Consider the following 25,704-nt stretch of genomic DNA (forward strand, 5'->3'; position numbering starts at 1 on the left):
CCACAGAGACCACGGGGAAGGGAATGCAAATAGACATGTCCCTTACAAAGGAGGCAAAGGAGAGGCTCTCAGGAGGCGAGAGCTTCCTCTCTGATGAAGGCGTGGGGTCCGAGGGAAGACCCGCAGACTCCTCTGGGGTCTTCCTCTTTCCCCCACGAGGCCTCTTCCTCGGTATCGGACATAAGCTCATGTAGCTGAGTCCTTAACCGGGCCCGGCTCGACGTCGAGGCACCGAGGCCTCGGTGTCGTCGAGCGGTGGACTCCCGCGCCGGCGGGGACGAAGTTCCCTCCATCGACGTTGACGGGGACTCCACCTGCGTGGCGGTCAAGACCGGCGCCGCAAGCGGCGGCGGTGTCGACGGCCTCGGCACCGGGCTAGAGCTCGCCGGCGCCACAGTCAACGGCGCCGAGGGCGCAAGCACCCCCGGCGCCGGCACAGCCTGGCGCATCAGCCCTTCCAGGATCCCCGGAAGGATGGCTCGGAGGCACTTGTCCAGGCCCACTGCCGGAAAAGACAGGGTAGAGGTGTCGGTGCCGGAAGCTGCTCGGGTCCAGGAGACTGCACCGAAGTGCTGGGACCCTGACGCGTCGGTACCTCCACTACCGAAGGGGATCTCTCCTCTCGACGCGGACGCTTCGGCGTCGACTCCTCGCCGGTACCGAGAGCCGGATGCATCGAAGGCGACCGATGACGGTGTTTCTTAGATTTCCTGCGGTGCCCGTCATCGGTGCCAGGTGGAATAGAGGAGGAGGAGGTCGATCCCCCTCGGTCTCGAGGAACCGGGTCAGACAGGGTTCGGTCCCGAGGGCCATGGGCCGAGGGAGTGACCGGGGCCGATTGCCCACGCGGCCTCTCACCCCTACCCTCACCGGAAGACCGGCGGGCCGACGGGACCTGTGCTCCTGGGGTCGATGCCATCGGTGCCGATTTCGCGGGCATCGATACCGGTACCGAAGAACCGGCCGTCGATACCGATGCCGTCGAGGGGCCGGCGCAAGTTCCGAAAAGACGGTCCCGTAGAACTTGCCTCGCAACCTGAGTCCGTTTCCGCAGACCGAGACACAAAGAGCACGACTTGATATTGTGCTCCGGCCCGAGGCACTGGAGGCACCAAGCGTGGGTGTCGGTCTGCGAGATAGGCCGGCCGCACCGACCACACTTCTTAAATCCACTCGGGACCTTCGAGGACATCGACGGAAAAATCGCGTCGGCGAAATTAGTCGATGGTGGCGGTAAATCACACCTCTAAAAATAAATCGGCCGCGCGGCCACAAGGCCGCAACGCGACGCCCCCGCTAGAAAACGAGGGAAAACAAGCGCGTTCACACTTTTTTTTTTTTTTTAAGAAAGAAAAGGCCGGAACGCGCCTAGAAACAAACAAAAACTAAGGAAATTCGCGAAAACGCGACGGTTTTTCGGGCTGAACGAGAGAGCGGCGACGCACGACTCTCTCCAGCGCGGAAAAAACAAGACTGAGCGGGAACGGTCACGCACGGGCGGGAACACGGCCGCGCATGCGCGGTGGGCGTGCCCTGCGTGCGGACCGCCCGCGAAGCTTCTTCCGGTTGGTGGGGGCTGCCGCGGACGTCACCCAGTCGTGAGAACAAGCAGCCTGCTTGTCCTCGGAGAAAGGGGAGGTCATCCCCCATTCCCTCCGGTGGTCATCTGGTCAGTTGGGGAACCTTTTTGAGGCTTGGTCGTGAAAATAAAAAGGACCAAGTAAACCCGGCGAAATACTGCTTATCGCCGGGTTTTATTTTTCCATTATCCGCAAAAGCCGGCCATCTGGTAGCCACGCCCAAGCCTGCCCATGTCCCGCCTTCGCTTCGCCGCCAACAAGCCCCTTTGAACTTTCACCGGCAAGGCGAAGGGAAAACTTTGAAGCTATCACAAATGTAGCTTTCGATTATACGCTTTTCGCCGCTTTTGCGAAATTGCAGGCCATATCCCGATTTGTGTCGGGAAATAGCCGGCGATTACTTTCGATTATAAGCTGGTTAGTGAATTCCATATGTAGTTGAATACCAGGTACCCTAGTTTACAATTTAAAATTAACTACAGTTCCCAAGAGATTCAATTTTTAGATATTCTGATAAGAAAGGTGTGGTACTACTTCAGTTTGACTATTTTTTAAAAAACAGATAAGAATACTTATTTCCATTTTACTAGTTATAATAGGAGTTTGAAAAACAACTTGCCTTACTGACAGGTTACTTAGAATTTGCTCTGAACTGCAGGATTTTAAAACACAGGCTCACATCATGGCTAAAAGATTCAAACAAAAGGGATACCCAGCAAGGTCTTGAAAAAGCAAATCACACTACAGGGGAACCCTACTAGAGGCAAATCCACCTAAGACCAAACCAGATCTTGTGTCTTTGCATTTCTGTCATCGGGCTAACTGTATTCAACATATTATCAAGAAATACTAGAATATTTTAGAAGGTCATTCATGTTTTAGGGGCAAGAGACCAGTCAATGCCTGTGCACACAAAAGAAATTTGAAAAGAGAAACTTGTCCCAACTGTGTTACCAGACTGATTCACGGAGATCACATATGCAAGTCATTCCATATGGTTGCTGTTCAATTTGTAAACACCCATTGATACTAACAGTTTTCACACACCATATCACAAAACAACAGATTAAACTTAACCACTCCATCAACTGCAATTCAACCCACATGATATAATCATTTATCCTTGCAGATTGCTTTATGTTGCAAAACCAAACAAATTGATAAACTAAGATCACAGAACACAGAAGCTGTATTTCTAGAAATGTGGCCTCAGGACCTTTGGGGGCCCTTTTACTAAGCCGCTTAAGCGCCTATGTGCGCCCAACACACAGCAATTTGGAGTTACCGCCCGGCAACCGTGTGGCCCTTGTGGTAATTTCATTTTTGACACACGTCCACTACACGCGTCGGAAAATAATTTTTCTTTTCTGGCGCACAGCAAAAACCGGGCAATCGTCATTCTACGCACATAGACAATTACCACACAGTTAACACGTGAGACCTTACCGCTAAGTCAATGGCTGGCAGTAAGGTCTCAGATCCAAAATGGATGCATGACAATTTTTATTTTGCCACACGTCCATTTGTGGCAAAAATTTTAAAAAGACCTATTTTACAGGTGCGCTGAAAAATGGATGTGCGCACCCAAAACATGCGCCTACTCTAGCGATGCCCATTTTTTGGCGCACCTTAGTAAAAGGACCCCTCGGTCACTTGATAGATGATCTAAAAACGGAATTCAGAAAAGACAGCAGGGTGATGATTTGATTTTACTACAGAAAGAACAATGTTTCATCTTAAATCTTAATACAGTTAAACCTCATCACCTTAATTTATGTTTGTTTGTTTGTTTGTTTGTTACATATGTACCCCGCGCTTTCCCACTCAAGGCAGGCTCAATGTGGCTTACATGGGGCAATAGAGGGTTAAGTGACTTGCCCAGAATGGACCTTAGGCCATTTCTATGATTTCATTACAAAAATATTTTTACATATCAAATTTTTAATGTAAAACATATTTTATTTATACACTAGTAAAAAAGGCCCGTTTCTGACACAAATGAAACGGGCGCTAGCAAGGTTTTCCTCGGAGTGTGTATGTTTGGGAGAGTGTATGTGAGAGTGACTGTTTGAGAGTCAGAGTGAAAGTGTGAGTGTGTGAGAGAGAGAATGAGTCTGGGTGTGAGTGTGTTTGTGAGAGAGTGTGTGTGTGAGAATGAGAGTGTGTGCAAGTGTGTATGTGAGACACAGTGTGAGAGAGAGTGTGTGTGTGTGGGCGAGAGAGAGTGTGTGTGTGAGACACAGATTCTCTGTGAGAGTGAGTGTATGAGACCAAGTGAGTGTGTGAGTGACTGTGTGGCACATAGAGAGTGAATGTGATACAGTGTGAGACAGAGTGTGTGAGAGTGAGAGTCAGAAAGACATTGTATATGAGAGAGAGAGTGTGAGCCCTGCCCTCCCAAACCATGGCCATCTGTCCCCTGCCCCCTCCATTCATCCTTTTCCAGCAATTCCCCTCTCTCCCTGAGCCCTGCCCTCCCAATCAATGCCCATCCATGCTCCTCTGTCCCCTGCCCCCTCCATTCATCCCTTTCCAGCAATTCCCCTCTCTCCCTGAGCCCTGCCCTCCCAATCCATGGCCATCCATTTACTCTGTCACCTGCCCCCCTCCATTCATCCCTATCCAGCAATTCCCCTCTCTGCCTGAGCCCTGCCCTGCAATCCATATCCATCCATGCCCATCTGTCCCCTCCATTCATCCCTATCCAGCAATTCCCCTCTCCCTGAGTCCTGCCCTTCCAATCCATGCCCATCCATGCTCCTCTGTCACCTGGCCCCTCCATTCATCCCTATCCAGCAATTCCCCTCTCCCTGAGTCCTGCCCTCCCAATCCATGCCCATCCATGCTCCTCAGTCCCCTGCCGCCTCCATTCATCCTTTTCCAGCAAGTCCCCTCTCTCCCTTCCATGACCCCCCCTCGCATCCATGCTCCTCTCTCTCCCATGTCCCAGCCTGGCCCGCCCTCTTCTCCCCCCCCCCCTTCGCATCCATGCTGTCGCATCCATGCATCCCTTTTTGTTTTTTTTCTTCTTTTTAAATTTACCTCCGTGGCGGTTCCGGCAGCGAAGCGTCAGGGAAGGAGGCGGCGCTCCCGACGTCTAGCTTTCGCTTCGCTGTGTTCCGCCTTCTTTTGACGTCATCCTTGACGTCAGAAGAAGGCGGAACACAGCGAAGGGAAGGCTAGACGTCGGGAGCGCCGCCTCCTTCCCTGACGCTTCGCTGCCGGATTTGTTTGGTTTTTTTTTTCCGCCCTCGACGTCATGACGTTTGACGCGAGGGCGGGGCAGAGACGGCTGGCTGGCTTGAAGGCTTCACACCATGAATCCACGAACCCTTCAGCCTGGGAGTGACGTCAGATGGCTTCATGGCTTCAGAACGTTGTCCTCAGAACGTTGAGGGTGCGTTTTATTATATTAGATGTGTGTCTATGTGTATCTTCTTGTCCCCATGTTTTAGCAACATTAGGGGCTCCTGTTTACTAAGACACACTAGAGGTGCACTAGCATTTTTAGTGCACGCTAACCACGAAAATGTCCATAATATTCCTATGGGCGTCTACACAGTTAGCGTGTGATAATTTTTAGCACACACAAAAAAAGCTAGTGCACCATAGTAAACAGGGCCCTTAGTCTTTTCATATTGCTTTACAGTGGATTAGCATCTTTTAAGAGATATGTTTTAGCACAACAGTCTTTTCCACTTAGTTTTAAAAACTTTGTACCACAGCATTAACAGATAGAATCTAGTAGGCACTGCAGGATCTAGTTTAGTATTAAGGGGGAATAAAAAGAGAGAGAGAGAGGGAAAAGCAAGCAGGACCTAGTTTAGTATTAAGGGGGGAATAAAAAGAGAGAGAGAGAGAGGAGAAAGCAAGCAGGACCTAGTTTAGTATTAAGGGGGGAATAAAAGAGAGAGAGAGAGAGGAGAAAGCAAGCACTATTAACTAGTTGCCGTGGAGGGGCATAATCGAACGCGAACGCCTATCTCCATGGGCGTTTATCTCCGAGAACGGGTCCGTGAAGGGGCGGGCCGAACCGTATTTTCGAAAAAATGGACGTTTTTGAGCTGAGCATTTGTTTTTTTAGCGATAATGGAAACTAAAAACGCCCAGCTCAAAAATGTCCTATTCCGAGCCATTTGGTCATGGGAGGAGCCAAGATTGGTAGTACACTGGCCCCCCTGATATGCCAGGACACCAACTGGGCACCCTAGGTCAGTGCTGGGGACTTCAGAAAAAGCTCCCACATGCATAGCTCCCTTACCACGGGTGACAAGCTCCCAACCCCCCTCCCCCAAAACCCACTACCCACAAATGTACAACACTACCATAGGGGTGAAGGGGGCACCTACATGTGGGTACAGTGGGTTTTGGAGGCCTCCCATTTACCAGCACAAGTGTTACAGGTGGGGGAGGATGGGCCTGGGTCCACCTGGCTGAAGTGCACTGTGGTACCCACTAAAAGTGCTCCAGGGACCTGCATACACGCAGGCCTCTAGGACTTGTTGCTGCTGTATAACATTGGCACACCAGTTGACACCTGAAGACTAATCTCTCCGAAAACGTCCTTTATTGGAATAAGCACGTTTACTCACAGTTAACTGCAGAGGTTGTGCCCCACTGGCAACGAGTCTCCCCACATTCAAGGTAAGAACTAAGTTGTCTAACGTGGCTAACACAGGAAAGGGAACTAAAACTGGCTTACAAAAATGGCCACTACCGCATGGACTACAACAGGAAACACAACAGGGCACACTCTGACCCAGTAGGCAGGGGGAAAAGCACCATGGGAGAAGAGCCTACCAACTACCAACATCGTGAGACTGTAACACAAGCTAATGAAATCACGGAGCCCAATACCCTACACCCACCACAATGCAATGCTGATGTTACCCTGTAGTGTACCCGAGAGCCACATCTGACCCAGGGAAAGGCTGTGAGAGGATCGAACACATTCTGCTGTCATGGAGGTGGGTACGGCATTTGAGGCTGGCATACAGGCTGGGAAAAATGTTTTTAAAGTGGGGTTTTTTTGGTGGGAGGGGGTTAGTGACCACTGGGGGAGTCCGGGGAGGTCATCCCCGATTCCCTCCAGTGGTCATCTGGGCAGTTGAGGCACTTTTTTGGGACTTGTTCGTGAAAAAAAAAGGGTCCAAAAAAAGTGACCCCAAATCACGGTAAAAACGCCTTTTTTTTTTTCCCGATTATCAGCTACAGACGCCCATCTCTCCTCGGCTGATAACCACACCCCAGTCCCACCTCCGACAAGCCCCCGTCAACTTTATTCGTTTCCGCGACGGAGTGCAGTTGGAAACGCCCAAAATCGGCTTTTAATTATACCGATTTGGGTGCCTTTACGAGAAAAACGCCCATCTCCCGATTTGGGTCGAAATATAGGCGTTTTTCTCTTTCGATTATAAGCTGGATAGTGTACAAACACTTTTGCCATCTGAAATTTTCTCTAGAAAATAGGCATTTTTCCCATAGCTCTAAACTGAAACCTTTTCTACAGGTAGAAACTAAACAGCCAAAAACTCTTGTTCTAAAAAGCAGTTATTTTCTGTTCCTTGGCTGCACATCCAGCGACCTCAATTAAGTGTTAATTAAGGTGTGGGGAAGTAGAATACTTGCATAGGTTGCTCAGTCAGCTTCAAACAGCCTGTTTTAAAAAGGCCCCTTAGATTCAAAACTACATAAATAAAAAAGGTCCCACTGAAATTTCTTTCCTAGAAGTTCCGAGACAAGAGGACATTTCTCTGGTAAGTGAACACTATTTTGCTTTGTGCTTTGGGAACTTAAAGACTGGGGTAAGAGGAATTGTAGGTTAGTGATAAGCAAAATAAAAATACAAAAAGCAAATTTTATCAACTAATCTCCATAGTCTTTTCCACTTGTATCACAGCATTAACAGATAGAATCTAGCAGGCACTGCAGGATCTAGTTTAGTCTGGTACGTGTGGGTACCAATGACATAGGAAAATGTGGGAAAGAGGTTCTCGAAGCCAAATTTAGGTTCTTAGGTAGAAAGCTCAAATCCAGATCCTCTAAGGTAGCATTTTATGAAATGCTACCCGTTCCACGTGCAGGGCCCAAGAGACAGGCAGAGCTCCGGAGTCTCAATGCGTGGATGAGATGATAGTGCAGGGAGAAGGGTTTTAGATTTGTTAGGAACTGGGCAAAATTCTGGGGAAGGGGGAGACTATTCCGAAAAGATGGGTTCCACCTTAACCAGGGTGGGACCAGGCTGCTGACATTGGCGTTTAAAAAGGAGATAGAGCAGCTTTTAAACTAGAAATGGGGGGGAAGGCCGACAGTTGTTCAAAATCACATGGTTCAGGATAAGGTATTTTTCAAAGACATCACCAAAACAGGGAAGATAGGGTATCCTAATAGTGAGGTTGCAAAAGAGACTGTAGTAGATCAGGTGTCTTTAAATAAAAATAATACAAAGGATTGCAAATTAATACTGTCAAGTACTAAGCATCATGTAACAAGGAACAACAAACATACTTTGAAATGTCTATATGCGAATGCAAGGAGCCTAAGAAATAAGATGGGAGAGTCAGAATATATTGCAATAAATGAAATATTAGATACTAGTAAAAAAGCCCCGTTTCTGATGCAAATGAAACGGAGGCTAGCAAGGTTTTCTTCAGAGTGTGCATGTGGGAGTGTCCCTGCCCTCTGCCCTCTCTCCCTCCCCCTCCCCCCCTCCGAGTCCAGTCCTTCAGTGTTAAGTTTCCTGCTGTGCTGTGTTTGTGTTACAGAGAGAGTGAGGGCATCTCTCTCCTCCCCCCTCTGAGTCCTTCACTGTTACAGAGAGAGGGATTTCGTGCTGTGCTGTTTTCCTTCACTCATGGGGAAAACAGATATCTCTGGCGCTTCACACTTCCGGCTGGAGGCTACATAGAACGTTGGGGTTGCCTTTTATATATATAGATAATAGGCATCTCTGAGACCTGGTGGATGAAGGATAATCAGTGGGACACTGTCATACCGGGGTACAAATTATATCTTAGTGATAGGGTGGCTCAAATTGGTGGAGGGGTAGCATTGTATATTAACGAGAGCCTTGAATCAAATAGATTGAAAATTCTGCAGGAAACAAAACACTTCTTGGAATCACTGTGGATTGAAATTCCATGTGTAAAGGGGAAAAGGATAGTGATAGGAGTGTACTACCGTCTGCCTGGACAGGATGAACAGACGGATGTAGAAATGTTAAAGGAAATTAGGGACTCAAACAAACTGGGCAACACAATAATAATGGGTGATTTCCATTACTCCGATCTTGTCTGGGTAAATGTAACATCGGGGCACGCTAGGGAGGTAAAATTCCTTGAAGAAATCAAGGACATCTTTATGGAGCAGCTGGTACAGGAGCTGACGAGAGAAGGAAAAATTCTAGACCTAGTCCTTAGTGGAGCGCATGATCTGGTGCGGGAAGTAATGGTGCTGGGGCTGCTTGATAACAGTGATCATAATATGATCGGATTTGATATTAGCTTTGAAGTATACATAGGAAATCAAATATGTTAGCATTTAACTTTAAAAAAGGAGACTATGATAAAATGAGAAGAATGGTGAAAAAAAAAAAACCTAAGAGGATCGGCTGCGAGGGTCAAAAATTTACATCAGACATACAGTGGGGGAAATAAGTATTTGATCCCTTGCTGATTTTGTAAGTTTGCCCACTGACAAAGACATGAGCAGCCCATAATTGAAGGGTAGGTTATTGGTAACAGTGAGAGATAGCACATCACAAATTAAATCCGGAAAATCACATTGTGGAAAGTATATGAATTTATTTGCATTCTGCAGAGGGAAATAAGTATTTGATCCCCCACCAACCAGTAAGAGATCTGGCCCCTACAGACCAGGTAGATGCTCCAAATCAACTCGTTACCTGCATGACAGACAGCTGTCGGCAATGGTCACCTGTATGAAAGACACCTGTCCACAGACTCAGTGAATCAGTCAGACTCTAACCTCTACAAAATGGCCAAGAGCAAGGAGCTGTCTAAGGATGTCAGGGACAAGATCATACACCTGCACAAGGCTGGAATGGGCTACAAAACCATCAGTAAGACGCTGGGCGAGAAGGAGACAACTGTTGGTGCCATAGTAAGAAAATGGAAGAAGTACAAAATGACTGTCAATCGACAAAGATCTGGGGCTCCACGCAAAATCTCACCTCGTGGGGTATCCTTGATCATGAGGAAGGTTAGAAATCAGCCTACAACTACAAGGGGGGAACTTGTCAATGATCTCAAGGCAGCTGGGACCACTGTCACCACGAAAACCATTGATAACACATTACGACATAACGGATTGCAATCCTGCAGTGCCCGCAAGGTCCCCCTGCTCCGGAAGGCACATGTGACGGCCCGTCTGAAGTTTGCCAGTGAACACCTGGATGATGCCGAGAGTGATTGGGAGAAGGTGCTGTGGTCAGATGAGACAAAAATTGAGCTCTTTGGCATGAACTCAACTCGCCGTGTTTGGAGGAAGAGAAATGCTGCCTATGACCCAAAGAACACCGTCCCCACTGTCAAGCATGGAGGTGGAAATGTTATGTTTTGGGGGTGTTTCTCTGCTAAGGGCACAGGACTACTTCACCGCATCAATGGGAGAATGGATGGGGCCATGTACCGTACAATTCTGAGTGACAACCTCCTTCCCTCCGCCAGGGCCTTAAAAATGGGTCGTGGCTGGGTCTTCCAAAACGACAATGACCCAAAACATACAGCCAAGGCAACAAAGGAGTGGCTCAGGAAGAAGCACATTAGGGTCATGGAGTGGCCTAGCCAGTCACCAGACCTTAATCCCATTGAAAACTTATGGAGGGAGCTGAAGCTGCGAGTTGCCAAGCGACAGCCCAGAACTCTTAATGATTTAGAGATGATCTGCAAAGAGGAGTGGACCAAAATTCCTCCTGACATGTGTGCAAACCTCATCATCAACTACAGAAGACGTCTGACCGCTGTGCTTGCCAACAAGGGTTTTGCCACCAAGTATTAGGTCTTGTTTGCCAGAGGGATCAAATACTTATTTCCCTCTGCAGAATGCAAATAAATTCATATACTTTCCACAATGTGATTTTCCGGATTTAATTTGTGATGTGCTATCTCTCACTGTTACCAATAACCTACCCTTCAATTATGGGCTGCTCATGTCTTTGTCAGTGGGCAAACTTACAAAATCAGCAAGGGATCAAATACTTATTTCCCCCACTGTAGATGCTGTTCAAAAACACCATCCTGGAAGCCCAGGCCAAATATACTCCACGTATTAAAAAAAGGAGGACTGAAGACCAAACGACAGCCGGCATGGTTAAAAAGTGAGGTGAAGGAAGCTATTAGAGCTAAAACAAAAACTTTCAGAAAATGGAAGAAGGAACCGACTGAAAATAATAAGAAACAGCATAAGGAATGTCAAGTCAAATGCAAAGCGCTGATAAGGAAGGCTAAGAGGAACTTCGAAAAAAAGATTGCATTGGAGGCAAAAACACATAGTAAAAATTTTTGTAGGTATATTAAATGCAGGAAGCCGGCAAAAGAATCGGTTGGACCGCTAGATCACTAAGGAGTAAAAGGGGCGATAAGGGAAGACAAAGCCATAGCGGAGAGATTAAATGAATTCTTTGCTTCGGTCTTCACCGAGGAAGATTTGGGTGGGATACCGGTGCCAGAAATGATATTCGAAGCAGACGAGTCGGAGAAACTTAATGAATTCTCTGTAATCCTAGTGGATGTAATGGGGCAGTTCTACAAACTAAAGAGTAGCAAATCTCTTGGACCGGATAGTATTCATCCCAGAGTACTGATAGAACTGAAAAATGAGCTTGCGGAGCTATTGTTAGTAATATGGGTCCGCCTGCCTTAAGTGCACTGCGGTACCCATTAAAAGTGCTCCAGGGACAGGACTTGTTGCTGCTGTATAAGCTTGCCACACCAGTTGACACCTGAAGACTAATCTCTTTGAAAAAGTCCTTTATTTGAATAAGCACGTTTAGTCACAGTGAACTGCAGAACAGAGGTTATGCCCCATTGGCAAAGAGTCTTCCTGGTACTGAGATTAGCAGTAGGTCAGAGCTGGCAGAATGGTGTACAATGCCCTCTTTCAGCCACATTCAAGGTAAGAACTAAGTTCTCTAACGTGGCTAACACATGAAAGGGATCTAAAACTGGCTTACATCTAAAACTGGCTTACAAACATGGCCACTACCTCATGGACTAACGGAAGTAAAACAGGGCACACTCTGACCCAGTTAGCAGGAGGAAAAGCACCATGGGAGTACAGCCCAGTACCCTACACCCACCACAATGCATTGCTGATGTGACTCTGCAGTGCACCTAACAAAAAAATTGTCACACTCACCCGAGAGCCACATCACAACCAGGGAAAGGCTGTCGGAGGATAGAACACATTCTGCCGTCATGGAGGTGGGTACGGCACTGGAGGCTGGCATACAGGCTGGCAAAAAAGGTTTTTAATTTTATTTTTTAGTGTGGGAGGGGGTTGGTGACCAATGGGAGAGTATGGGGAGGTCATCCCCCATTCCCTCCAGTGGTCATCTGGTCAGTTGGGGCACCTTTTTGAGGCTTGGTCATGAAAATAAAAGGACCAAATAAACCCGGCGAAATACTGCTTATCGCCGGGTTTTTTTTTCATCAGCGAAAACCGGCCATCTGGTAGCCACGCCCACGCCTGCCCATGTCCCGCCTTCGCTTAGCCGGCGACATGCCCCTTTGAACTTTCGCCGGCGAGGCGACAGGAAAGCGGCGATGCTGTCAAAAACGCAGCTTTTGATTATACCGATTTCGCTGCTTTTCCGAGATCGCCGGCCATCTCCCGATTTGTGTCGGGAAATGGCCGGCGATCACTTTCGATTATAAGCTGGATAGTCAACATGGATTTAGTGAAGGGAAATCTTGCCTCACCAATCTATTACATTTCTTTGAAGGGGTGAACAAACATGGATAACGGTGAGCCGGTAGATATTGTGTATCTGGATTTTCAGAAGGAGTTTGACAAAGTACCTCATGAAAGACTCCTGAGCAAATTGGAGAGTCATGGGATAGGAGGTAGTGTTCTATTGTGGATTAAAAAATGGTTAAAAGATAGAAAACAGAGAGTAGGGTTAAATGGTCAGTATTCTCAATGGAGAAGGGTAGTTAGTGGGGTTCCCCAGGGGTCTGTGCTGGGACCGCTGCTTTTTAGCATATTTGTAAATGACCTAGAGATGGGAGTAACTAGTGAGGTAATTAAATTTGCTGATGATACAAAGTTATTCAAAGTCTTTAAATCGCGGGAGGATTGTGAAAAATTACAAGAGGACCTTACGAGACGGAGACTGGGTGTCTAAATGGCAGACGATGTTTAATGTGGGAAAGAGGAACCCAAATTATAGCTACGTCATGCAAGGTTCCACATTAGGAGTCACGGACAAAGAAAGGGATCTAGGTGTCGTCGTCGATGATACATTGAAACCTTCTGCTCAGTGTGCTGCTGCGGCTAAGAAAGCAAATAGAATGTTAGGTATTATTAGGAAAGGAATGGAAAACAAAAATGAGGATGTTATAATGCCTTTGTATCGCTCCATGGTGCGACCGCACTTCGAATATTGTGTTCAATTCTGGTCACTACATTCTCAAAACAGATATAGTGGAATTAGAAAAGGTGCAGAGAAGGGCGAAGAAAATGATAAAGGGGATGGGACGACTTCCCTATGAGGAAAGGCTAAAGTGGCTAGGACTCTTCAGCTTGGAGAAAAGGCGGCTGAGGAGAGATATGATAGAGGTCTATAAAATAATGAGTAGAGTTGAACGGGTAGACGTGAAGCGCCTGTTTACTTTCCAAAAATACTAGGACTAGGGAGCATGCGATGAAGCTACAATGTAGTAAATTTAAAACGAATCAGAGAAAATGTTTCTTCAATCAATGTGTAATTAAACTCTGGACTTCGTTGCCAGAGAATGTGGTAAAGGCGGTTAGCTTAGCGGAGTTTAAAAAAAGGTTTGGGCGGCTTCCTAAAGGAAAAGTCCATAGACCATTATTAAATGGACTTGGGGAAAATCCACTATTTCTGGGATAAGCAGTATAAAATGTTTTGTACTTTTTTTGGGATCTTGCCAGGTATTTGTGACCTGGATTGGCCACTGTTGGAAACAAGATGCTGGGCTTGACTGACCTTTCATCTTTCCCAGTATGGCAACACCCATTTACTTATTTGTTGTAGTCAGAGTTTTTGGCAGGATTACCAACATTTTGTTTTCCGGCTTCCGTGTGGTAAGTTTTTTCTGACATTTATTGGTTATCACCATAATTTTCCTCTTTCAGCGTTTATTTATTTTTTTTGTGTGTGCTCATTCAAATAGTTTGTTTCTTTGGTTTTTTTTATATTATTTTTTTTTTTTTAATCATTTTACTTAATTACATTCACATTTATCACGTAAATGTAAGGAAAAACAGAAATTAATATAAGGAAAAAGAAAAAACATTTTCTCACAACAATATATATATAATTGTCCACAATTGGGGGATCCAAGATCAGGAAAACAATCTCAAAGAAAATAAGAAAAACACCAAGTGGTTAATCTTACAAATTCATATTTTCTGAGGGAGGGTGGTTAATCGGTAATTGCAGCCGGTACAGTGGTAACTAAAGGAAGTTGCTGCAGAGGGTTCTTCATCTGTTCTTTTAACTCCACAAACTCTTGTAATTTCTTGGGTTCAACAAATAAGTAATAAGGAAATAAAACACTTACAAAGGAATCGCTCTAGGAAGGTCCCACCTAGGGCAATGATTCTTGGCTTAAAAGCCAAGAGTTCACACCTCCTAGTCTGCGATTCCCTTGATATATCAGGAAATATATTTATCTTTGAACCCAAAAAACTATCAGCCATGTATCGGAAATACAATTTCAAACATTGTTCCTATCTAAATCAAAGGCAAAAGTCACTAGTAATATAATTCTCTTTATAGGGTATTTTAGGACGATTTATCATTCTCAAGTTATTTTTCCTTAATTGGTTCTCCAGAAGTTCCACTTTTTTACAAGAAACATGACTGTCCTTCATTACCAAATTAACTGATTTTCGTAGAGAAACCATTTCCGTAATCAAAGTCTCTATTTTTATATCTTGGACTTCCACTTTGTTAGATAAGTATTGATATAATCACATATTTATTCCTGAAAAATTTTTGACATCTGAAGAAGAGAATTATTCACACTCTGCAGCACTTCCCATAGTGCGTCCATTATGACATTTTTTGGCTTCACCAGGTCCAATTTCTCCACAGAAACCGCTCCAGATATCTTCGGGGGGAAAAGCTCACTCTCCAATCCCCCAGTTGGTTTATTATCCGGAGTCAATGCTGCGCCAGGACCTCCTCGGATCGCGTGAGAATCCTAACCAACTTCGGCCGTTTCCACTGTCGACCTACCATTTTGTAAGTACATTCGTGTATCACTGCACACTCTCACTGTTCATATCAGTTGACACAATATTCACTCTGAGAATACCTTAGTCATGCCTTCATGCACACTTATTCATCTTGAATTCACATTCCTGTGCTTAAAGTTTTTGCTGTTTAGAAAACACACTTGTTTTTCACTTTTCCATTTTTGAATTTTATTATTCTTTTTGCTGACTTAGGGTCCCTTTTACAAAGTGGTGGTAAGCCCAATGCAGGCTTACTGCTCGCTAAATAGGAAGTACCGTTGGGCTACCTCAGCAGCCCAGCAGTACTTCCCAACCCCAGCGTGCCATCATATCTGGAGCTACAAAAATATATTTATTTTTGTAGCATCGGTGTGTAGCCGGTGGTAATCCCCGGTTATTGCCAGGTTATCACTGGAGCCCTTACCGCCACCCAAGGGCTTCCCCATGAAATGGCCACACGGCAAGTGCTTCACTTGCTGCACAGCCATTTTTTACAAAAAAGAAAGACCTACCTTTTACCAGCTGCAGTAGAAGGGGACCTCGTTGCAGCAGCTTGGTAAAAGGGGCCCTAAATGTTTAAGTCGTTGGTCTATACTGGACTGTGTTTTACAAGACATGCTTTGTCTCAGTTTATTTATTACCATCTGGTATTGTATGCTTTATTTGGGTCTGCATGGTCACATTTTTATGCTCATACTTTTATGGATTTGCTTTGCATTTTTGGCATTTTTATAATCTACGTTTTGCTGTGATGCCTTTGATCTGATTAAGTCATCTCTTGCCGTTGGTCTATTTATATAGGTTTATAAACCAGATAGTTTACAGTTTATTAAAACTTGCTGTACTGCCCAAGCTAACTTGCAGATCTGGGTGGTTTACAGGTGATGTGTTTACGATCTTTTACATCTAGGATATGGAAGTTATGGTATCTCTTTTTATTTCTATTTTTGAGCTACAGGTTTTATGTAATCAAACATTTTTTTCATTGTATATTATGTGCTTTTTAAATTGTGCTTGATTGGTTTTAGCTTGGAGTAAGTCAAATTGATTTATATGCCTTGGCCCTGTAAGCCATTTATGTATTTTTGATCTGGTCTCCTATTTATGCTTGTTTATTAATGTGGTTTTAATTTGGGGGGTTTTCTTTAGACTTCTTTTGGATACCTGATGCAGGCAGTATAGCTGAAGCACGGCCCATGTTGAGTCCCTTGAACAGAAATTGCTCTCCAATGAATGTTATATGAACAGTTTTCAAAAATAGACCCTTTCGAAGGCTTTTTTGGCTGTATGCTGTTCTTTTGGTCATCTCCACAGTTTTGATGATGTTTTGAGGCGTTGAGAATGGTCCCCTCTTCTTTTCTTTTTTTAGAAAATTATAAGCACCATAAATATATCACATCGTTTCTGCAAAACTTCATTAGCTATCAATACAATACAGGGTTAAATTTAAAACTCTATACCTGATATTCAAAGTCCTCAAAGGAAATGAACCAGAATACCTGAACAGATCTCTCTGCATACCTTCAAGGTTGCAAACAAGACTGGTGAGTAGACACTCACGCATGCACAGTCAGGTCTATCAAAAGCTTCTGGAAAAAAAACACTGAATAATGTCCATATTGAGTTCCATCAAATAACATCACCCATATGTGGTAATACACTTGTCCTCGGAGAAAAAATATTTCCAATCATCTCTGCCCTACCTTTCACAGTAATTACCAAAGGAAAGAATTCAGTTATTCTGCTATGGCCTTATCCTCTAAGTGGCTGCTTTTAAAACCTGGTCAACTAAGGGCCCAACTGACACTTAGTCAATGTACTTGAAAAACGTTTTTATAAGCTTTCACCTATTTGACAAGCCCTCAAAATTCTCTTATGATCTGCTTTGTTGTACTACTAGCTTACACAAGAAGCAGAAGAGAGAAAAAAGATTACTGGGTAAAACTCAAAGAAGCAAATAGGTAAATACAGTTAGCAAAAACATAGGCGAAAGATGTTGAGATGCCTTTTTTCAGATATGTTGGTGAAAGGAGGAAGGCTAGAAATCGTATTTGAAGACTGAAAGCTGCCAACTCCTGCTGTGTGGAGAGTGATCAGAAGAAAGCAAACATGCTAAATAAATACTTATTCTGTGTTCACCGAGAAAATTTCTGGAGAACTGTGGCTGGCTGCCAGGGGTATATATGGGAATGTAGTAGATATCACATCATTCACAGAAGAAAATGTTTATGTACAACTTGAAAACCTGAAAGTAGACAGAGCCATGGAGCTGGATGGGATACATCCAAGAATACTGAGGGAACTCAGAAAAACCCTGGCGGGACCTTTTAAAGATTTACCAGATCCTTGGAGATGGGAAAGGTTCCATGGGATTGGAGAACAATGGATATGGTCCCAAACAAAGTGGGGACAGGGAAAAAGTGGGAAAGTACAAGCCAGGAAGCCTCAAATCAGTGGTTGAAAAACTAATGGAAATGTTGCTGAAGGAAAGGATAGTGAACTTCCCAGAATCCAACAGCCTGCAAGATCCGAGGCAGTATATTTTAACCAAAGGAAAATTCTGCCAAACAAATCTGCATGAAAACTGAGCATGTGCAAGAGGGAAGAGGCCAGCTCACCAGCAACACATGGATAGTGCTGCCGGCTGCATCAAATAGGGGAATGACCCATTCTGGCCACCAGAGGACCTCTTCCAGCTGGCGAGGCTTGGGGATCCCCACCAGCTCAGTTATTTATTTTATTTATTGGGGGTTGCTGGGGGAGGGGAAATTACATGCACAGTCACACACCCACTATGGTCTCAGGGCCCACCCAAAATATCATGTCTGACTATGCCTCTGGGCTTGAAGGAAGTTCCAGGGCTATAGGGTCATGTGCAGACACTAAAAGAATATAGTCAGCATACATGTATGCTGTGATCAAAAAAACTCTGAATCAGAGTAGCCAAGAGGCTCACAAAGAGGTTAAATAGGAGAGGGAAAGGAACTGAACCTTGGGGGTATACCATAAGGAAGAGGATAGCGAATGGATGTGGTGGAAGGAGAAATTAGGCCTTACCTGCTAATTTTCTTTCCTTTAGGCCTTCCAGATCGGTCCAGACGCTGACGGATGGATTATGCTTGCCTACCAACAGATGGAGACTGAACACTAGAATTTTGATACATGTATAATAGCAGTGTGCCAACCCTTAGCCAACCAGAATGTCACTAACAAAGCGGAGAACCACAAATTGTATCTCCCAATGGTTATTCTCCTAAGCACCCATAATCCAAACCTGAAAACAGCATGAAAGGCTTACTGGATATATTTTCTTTTCTTTTTTCACTTGTGAACAATAATCACCTGAGCAACCATTCAGAAAGACAAGATTAATGAAAGCAACAATTTCATCTATTTAAATAAGGTCCTCCCAAACCAGACTTCACTCTAACATCATCCCCAGCAACCGAAAGAATATCCATGGGTGAATTTGGGACCTGTCTGGAAGGCCTAAAGGAAAGAAAATTAGCAGCTAAGGTCTTATTTCTCCTTCCCTGTCGGTTTCCACAATGGTCCAGAACCTGACGGCTGGGAAATACCAAAGCAGTAAGAATCTATGGGCTGGTACTGTGGTAGACAAACAAGAGTACCCCCACCCCAAACGCAGCATCTTGACGTGCCTGTGCATCAATCTGATAACATGCAGTAACGGAATGCATAGAGGACCATACCACCGCAATGCAAATATTGAGCAGAGGAATCAAACAGCATTCAGCCCAGGAGGATGTCATTCCTTTAATAGAGTGTGTCATAAGCAGAGAAGGCACAGGGAGGCCTTTGAGAAGACAGGCCACGGCAATAGCCTCCTTAAGCCAATGAGCAATAGATGCCTATAAAATCGCAACCCATTTGTTGTGGCCACAAAAAAGCACAAAGAGATGATCCAAACAGTGGAATTCTGCAGCCCTGTTCAAATACGTCAACAAAACTCTGCAAACATTTAGACAAAAAAAGATTCTTCTGGTCTCAATCCCCCTTGGGATCCCTCAACACTGGGAGAGAGACCACATGAAAGGTCAAAACCAACTTAGGCAGAAACGAAGGCACAGGGCGCAACATCATTTTTTACCCGGGGCACTTGCAAAAAAGTTCTCTAAATGAGAAAGCGTGCAACTCAGAGATGCAGCACACGGAAGCTACAGCGACCAGAAATACAATCTTCAGAGTGAGGTCCTTCAAGGAAGAGGTTGCAACAGGTTCAAACAGGGCTGAGATCAAAGCCGACAGAATCAGATTAAGGTCCTACTGAGGTATAATCGCCCTACGAGGAGGAAGAAGCAGCTTAACACCTCTAAGAAATCGTGCAACATCCGGGAGAGTAGCTAGCAAATTCGCCTAAACAGGGCAACAAAAACAAGACAAGGCTGCCCACCTGAACCTTCAGAGAAGCCCACAATCAACATCTCAGCCAGTGACACACGAAGAGGAGAATCTCTCTTCTCCTAATACTGGGTTTTAAAAAGTCTCCAGACTCTCACATAGGCCAGGGACGTAGACCTCAGACGAGATTTCAGCACAGAAGAAATCACGTCCGAAGAGAACCCCTTCTTCTGCAACTGCACCCTTTCAAAAGCCAAGCCATAAGCGAAAACAGAGAGGTCCAGTATGACCACAGTCCCTGAATCAATAGGCTCTTCGTATCCTGAAGGGGCAGAAACTCCTTGTCACCAGGAGCATCAGATTTCCATATTACAGACACATCAGCCAATTCAGCGCCATGAGAATCACCGGCCTCATACGTCACTCTATGCACAGAATGACTATCACCAGCCATACAGGAAACACAAAGACTGGGCTGAAGCCATGGGAGAATCAACGGCATCTATGCCCACTAATGGATCTTTTCTTCGACTAAAGAACTGGTCCACCTTCGCACTGCTTAATGTCACTATTTCCATTACTGGGAAACCCCAGGTGCAAAATATGCTGTTGAATGCCTGCCCTCCTTTTGCAGCACCACAGCCACCACTACCACTCTGGAGAAGGTCCGCGGAGCCATAGCCAAGCTAAAGAGGACAGTGCTAAACTGATTGTGCTGCCCTAAAACAGCAAAATGCAGGACGCGCTGATGAGCTTGATGTATAGCAATGTGAAGGTAAGCCTCCATAAGATCTAATGCTGTGAGAAATTCTCTGCGCTAAACCATCACAATGACAAACAGAAGCATATCCATGCTAAAATGAGGCATCTTGAAAGACCTGTTCACCTGGCTTCAGATCCAGAATAGGATGAAAGGTCCCTTCCCTTATGGACACTACAAAATAGATAGAGTAAGCACCAGAACTGCACTCTAGCTGAGGCACGGAACCATCACTCGCTGGGACAGAAGCCATTGTAACGCGTCAAAGGGATTCCAAGAACAGATCTGGAACAGGCCGATTGACTCCAGAGCATAGCCATCCCAAATAACCTCTAAGACCATTGGTCCGAAATAATGGGGGCCCACCTCTGATGGAAATGCTGGAGACTTGCTCCCAAGGCCAGTAGAGGAGAGCCCACAACACCTTCATTGAGAAGAACAGGACTTACTGGGGATAAGGGATCCTGAGTCACAAACATAAGCCGCATTGAGCCTGCCATGAGTGGGAAAGCGCGGGTACAAATGAAACTAAAATAAAATTTAAAAAAAAACACCCTGGCAACAGACCCGAAAAAACTACATCTGCAGAAAGAATCAATCACACTGAGAACCGCCAGACTTGTCTGGATCATAGCACCAAGCCTCTGAAAACTTCCCTCGTGCCAAAGAACCCTGTCCAGCCCCTTTGGACCTCTCCTCCAGCAACCGAGGAACCTTGGCCTCACCTTAACAAATTTATCAAGCTGTTCACCAAAAAGCATGAAACCACAAAATAGCAAGGAAAAAAACTTAATTTGGAAGCTGCATCCACCACCCAACCACAAAGCCAAAGCGCCTGACAGGCAGCAATCACCACAGCCATATTCTTCGCAAAGGCTCTGAGCAAATCACAAAGAGCATCAGACCACCTCACTCCCTAGAAGGCACATCTAAGACACTTTCCAACCAGCAGAAACATGCTCTGGCCACTAGACCATCACATACGGCCGCTTGTAGAGCCAACATTGAAATGTCAAAGCGCTTCTTCAACAGTCTCCATTTTCTGATCCTGAGGACCCTTGAACATAATGCAGTGTGGAGATTGTTCAAGAGTGAAACAAGGATGGTCTCAGTGCTAGAATCCAGTCGGAAACCAGACTGACAGGGATAAAATATACACTACTTCTGCTCTTTACCAGTAGTAATATAATGCCTCTGTAGAAACTACTGGTGAGACTTCCATCAGCAGAAATGGATTCAGCTCTGGAAACTTATCTCCAAAAGGAAACAAAAACAGGGCATCACAAAGTAGGGTTCAGAAAATGGTACTGTATTAGTTGCACGAACACTAAGAGCTAAAGATTAAAGACCTACATGTGGACAAGAAGAGCATCTCTCAAATATACAAGAAGTAAACATTTTTCAGCAGAAGTCATAGAAGGGTTAATGGTAGAAGCTAAAATGGTGTAAACTGAAGAGGAAAAAATACTTCACCACAGAAGGGATAGAGCACACATGTAATTCTCCAAATGGACTCAGCAGAAAAGTACTAAAGGTCAAGAAAAAGGGGTGCTTTATTTTTTGCCTATTAGATTGTAAGCTCTTTGAGCAGGGACTGTCTTTCTTCTATGTTTGTGCAGCGCTGCGTATGCTTTGTAGCGCTATAGAAATGCTAAATAGTAGTAGTAGTAGTAGTAGGATACTCAATAGTGACAAAGTGAAGGAAAATTTGGAGATTCACTAGGATCTGTGTTACTACAAGAAGGGGAACAGATTATATAAGCCATATAGTTTTATCTGTCATCATGCTCTGTTTTCACATTCAGAATATATCTGCTCTGATTAACATTTTGAAGATAATAAAAGCACATAAGGCTTCTAATAGACCCCATGACCCTCCCTCCCCTACAACCACCCACACATACACATATAACACCCTTTCTTCCTCATTCTCAATCTAAGAAAACGAGATAAATCTCACCAAATTGTTTTGATAATAACTGCTTTCTTTTGGTCTCCAGGTCTTCACTGTCAGAATCTGGAAAAAATAAAAGTTTAACAATTACTTTTACAATTTGTTTTTCAAACAAAATTGGCTGAAGGCCAAAAAACATATGAAAGTTTTAGATAACTGTCTACAAAATCATCCTTACACATAAATCAACACATATAAATAGTATCATTCTTAAAGGAACTAATATCTTCCACTGTTAATGGAAGTTTGCAAAACATTTCCTTTGCTTCTAATCATTGCGCTGCTATCTTTTACTATCACTCATCTGTGTATAATCAGGGAAGGCTAATGGCTACAAAGCTTATAGAGCGCCATACAAAGATTTTGTAAAGTGACTTACCTGTTTAAAAAAAAGAAGAAAAAAGCATGCATGTGTGTGTGTGTGGGGGGGGGGGGTCTCCCCATCAACAGGATAAATAACACAATAACATTAGTCAATGGCACTCGGATGAAGTAGCTCTCAAAGCTCAGAATTAATTTTTTTTTCAAGTCTGAACGTGTACAACCCTTTCCCATAAGCTGGTTTGTCAGCTAGTATGTAGCTACTAGTCAGCTATTAGTGAGGTAGATGAGGTTGTCTCTCATTCACCCTATCTGCAGAAAATCCCCACTGGATATAAGGAACTTCACTTTCTCTGGGGCCAAAACAAAAAGCCGATGAAGGCTGCAGCATGAGGTAAAGAGAAGTTACTCACAGCTAATCCATTCTTATTTTCATAATAAACATTTTGCTCTTTTGGTTAAATCTTTTATACTTTCAAAGCTGGATTACTATAATTCAGTCTATGTTGGACTTTCTCAGAAACAACTTGATAGATTACAATTATTACAGAGTACTGCTGCTAAAATTATTACAGAGTACTGCTGCTAAAATGATCTTTCGAAATAAATGTGATACAGTCACTACTTTGTTAATTGATTTACAGTGGTTACCTCTGACAGCTAGGATTATTTATAAGACTTCTTGTTTAGTTTTTAAATAATTTCATGGTCAGACTTCTGTATCTACATGATTTACTTTTTCGCTCTCTTTTCAAGTTAACATTTAGATTTAAGAATAATAATTTGCTTCAATGTTTATCATCAAAGAGAAATTATGAATGATCATATTCCATTTAGTCTGCTTTTTACTGGAATTCTTTGCAGATGGAATTAAGAACTGAAAATTCATATTCCTTATTTTGTAAGAATCTTAAGGCTTTTATTTAATGAATATTTATTTGTAAATTCTGTATAATGAATATTATCTTTGCTAGCTGTATGGCCACTAGTAAGTGGGAAAACAGCCTCAATTTCTCATTTACACAGGATGATGTTTTACTCTGCCTCTTCTCAATTTGAGATCACACAATACATTCAATCTGATTCTGTTGGTTGGAATGAATATTTAATTTGCAAAAAAATATTACAAGCACTGAGTTGAACAGTGCTATCCTCACTAAATACTGTAAATGAGAGAATTCCTAGGGCGGTGATGGCGAACCTATGGCACGCATACCAGAGAGGGCACGCAGAGCCCTCTCTGTGGGCACGCGCGCCGCTGGTCGCCTCACCCCGTTCCAGCCCTCCCTCCCACCCACCCGGCGTCAAGTATTCCTTCGTCCCTCCCTCCCACCCGGCACCAGCCTGCCCGGCCTCCCTCCCTCCCTCCAAGCAGAAAATTTAAGTCTTCCCTTGTCTCTGTTAAAGCTGCGTCAGCAGTAGCAGTGAAAGCGTGCGGAAATGAAGGCGGAGAGAGGCAGGGGGAGAGGAGGGTGGCTGGACATGGGCGGCTGGAGGGGAGAGGAGGGTGGCTGGACATGGATGGAGGGCAAGAAATGAAGAAGAAAGGAGGAAAGTAAAGAAATAAATGGAAAGGAAGCCCTGGAAACGGAGTTAAGAGAACAGATAGAGAGCAGCAGAATCAGCGACTAGGACCAATATGGATAGAAAAACAAAATCACCAGACAACAAAGGTAGAAAAAATCATTTTATTTTCATTTTAGTGTTTGGAATATGTCCAATTTGAGAATTTACATCTGCTGTCTTATTTTGGACTGGGAATACTGGAGCTGTAACAAATTACAGAAATGATTTATAATGAAAGAAAATGTTATTTTTTTTCTCCTATACTAGTATAATATTTTCAATGATGTCTGTTTATATGCGCCATGGCTGGTGTAAGGGGGTGTGGCTATCATAGGGGTGGAGTCATATGTGGTGACCCCGCCCATAATGAGTACCGGCACTTCGCGATAAATAATTAGGTTGCTGTTTGGGCACTCGGTCTCTGAAAGGTTCGCCATCACTGTCCTAGTGGATTGAGAATGTTAAAAGTGTTTAAAGATGACAGAATTCCGCGACTAGTGGCGTAGGATTCTCAACAAATGTTCATTAGAACTAATGCTTCATATTATTGAGAAAAAGAAGGTACTTATTAGTGAGAAACAGGTTCAATTGAATGATGACTTAAAGAAATTGAAAGATTCCACCAGTATAGATGAATATGAAACAATATAAGAACTTTTTGGATATCACTGATAAGTTTAAAGAGAATCTTAAGAATAAAATGAAAAATTTAAGCAGGATGCAAGACTATATTAAAGGTAGAGTATATTCTTGGACAAATAAGTACTTGGATAATGGCAATTCTAATGTTCCTTCATCTAGTAGGAACACTGATAATGATAGTAGTGCTTCTATAAGCAGGTCCTCTTCCCCATCAACCTCTAATAGCAGTGATTCCCAGAGGTTTTTTTTTATTTATTTTTTTTTTTTTTTAAGAAAAGGAATCAGTATCTACAAACAGTAAGAGGTTCCCAAAGATCCAGACCAACAACCAGATCCCAGAAGAAAGGATATCAATGGTATTGAATTTGTTAAAAAGATTGGAATCACCTCTGGACTAGCATGACCAGGGCTGTGGGAGGAAATCAACCTGTGTGTTGGGTTTTTTTTTAAATGGTGTATGTATACATCTCTGTAATAACCTGCCCTCTTTCTTTTACAGAGTTCCTTTCCCACTTCTTATTAATTTGTAAACTGCTTTGACCTTACCTGTGTAAAGACGGTATATCTAGTAAACAAATAAACAAAGTTCAAGCACAAGCTATGATGAATAAGTTATCAGCAAGAGGCTATCCAGAAAGAATGCTTAAGAAGGCATACAAAAGGACTAAATATTATAATAGTGATTTGCTCTTCACTCCTTGCCAGAAAGTTCTGAAAATAGTCTCAAATGTGTTAAAATACAATTCCCATGGGTCTGCAGTGGCAAATATTCAAAAGAACTGGAGTATTGTACAACTTAATCCAGCTTTCCAGAACACAGAACTTTATATTGCCTCTTCCAGAAAAAGAAATCTAAAAGATATTTTATGCCCTGAAGGTGGTGGTGTAGATTAAGCTCCAGCAGGACAACTCATTTTCCAGTTAGGCACTCCAAATAATTTGACATATAGTATGTGTGACGTCACTATTCAATTGAAGGAATTTTGTCACCTAACAAAGGGTAAGTGATCAAGTTAAGGCATTTCAGTATTTGCAAGACTGAATACGTTGTATACGTAATACAATGTCCTTGTCCA

At 43.9% G+C, this 25,704-nt stretch overlaps 1 protein-coding gene across 2 annotated transcripts in view; it reads right to left on the minus strand.

The window, feature by feature from the left end:
• The window catches only part of CENPC (centromere protein C), a 247,457-nt gene that overhangs the window by 90,368 nt on the left and 131,385 nt on the right, over positions 1-25,704 (minus strand). For both annotated transcript variants that reach the window (XM_030190519.1, XM_030190518.1), the window contains one exon: positions 22,106-22,162. In XM_030190519.1, coding sequence (XP_030046379.1) covers positions 22,106-22,162 — 57 coding nt within the window. The remainder of the gene's footprint in view (positions 1-22,105; positions 22,163-25,704) is intronic.

Source organism: Microcaecilia unicolor, chromosome 2, assembly GCF_901765095.1.
Source record: "Microcaecilia unicolor chromosome 2, aMicUni1.1, whole genome shotgun sequence".
In the NCBI taxonomy this organism is placed as follows: domain Eukaryota; kingdom Metazoa; phylum Chordata; class Amphibia; order Gymnophiona; family Siphonopidae; genus Microcaecilia; species Microcaecilia unicolor.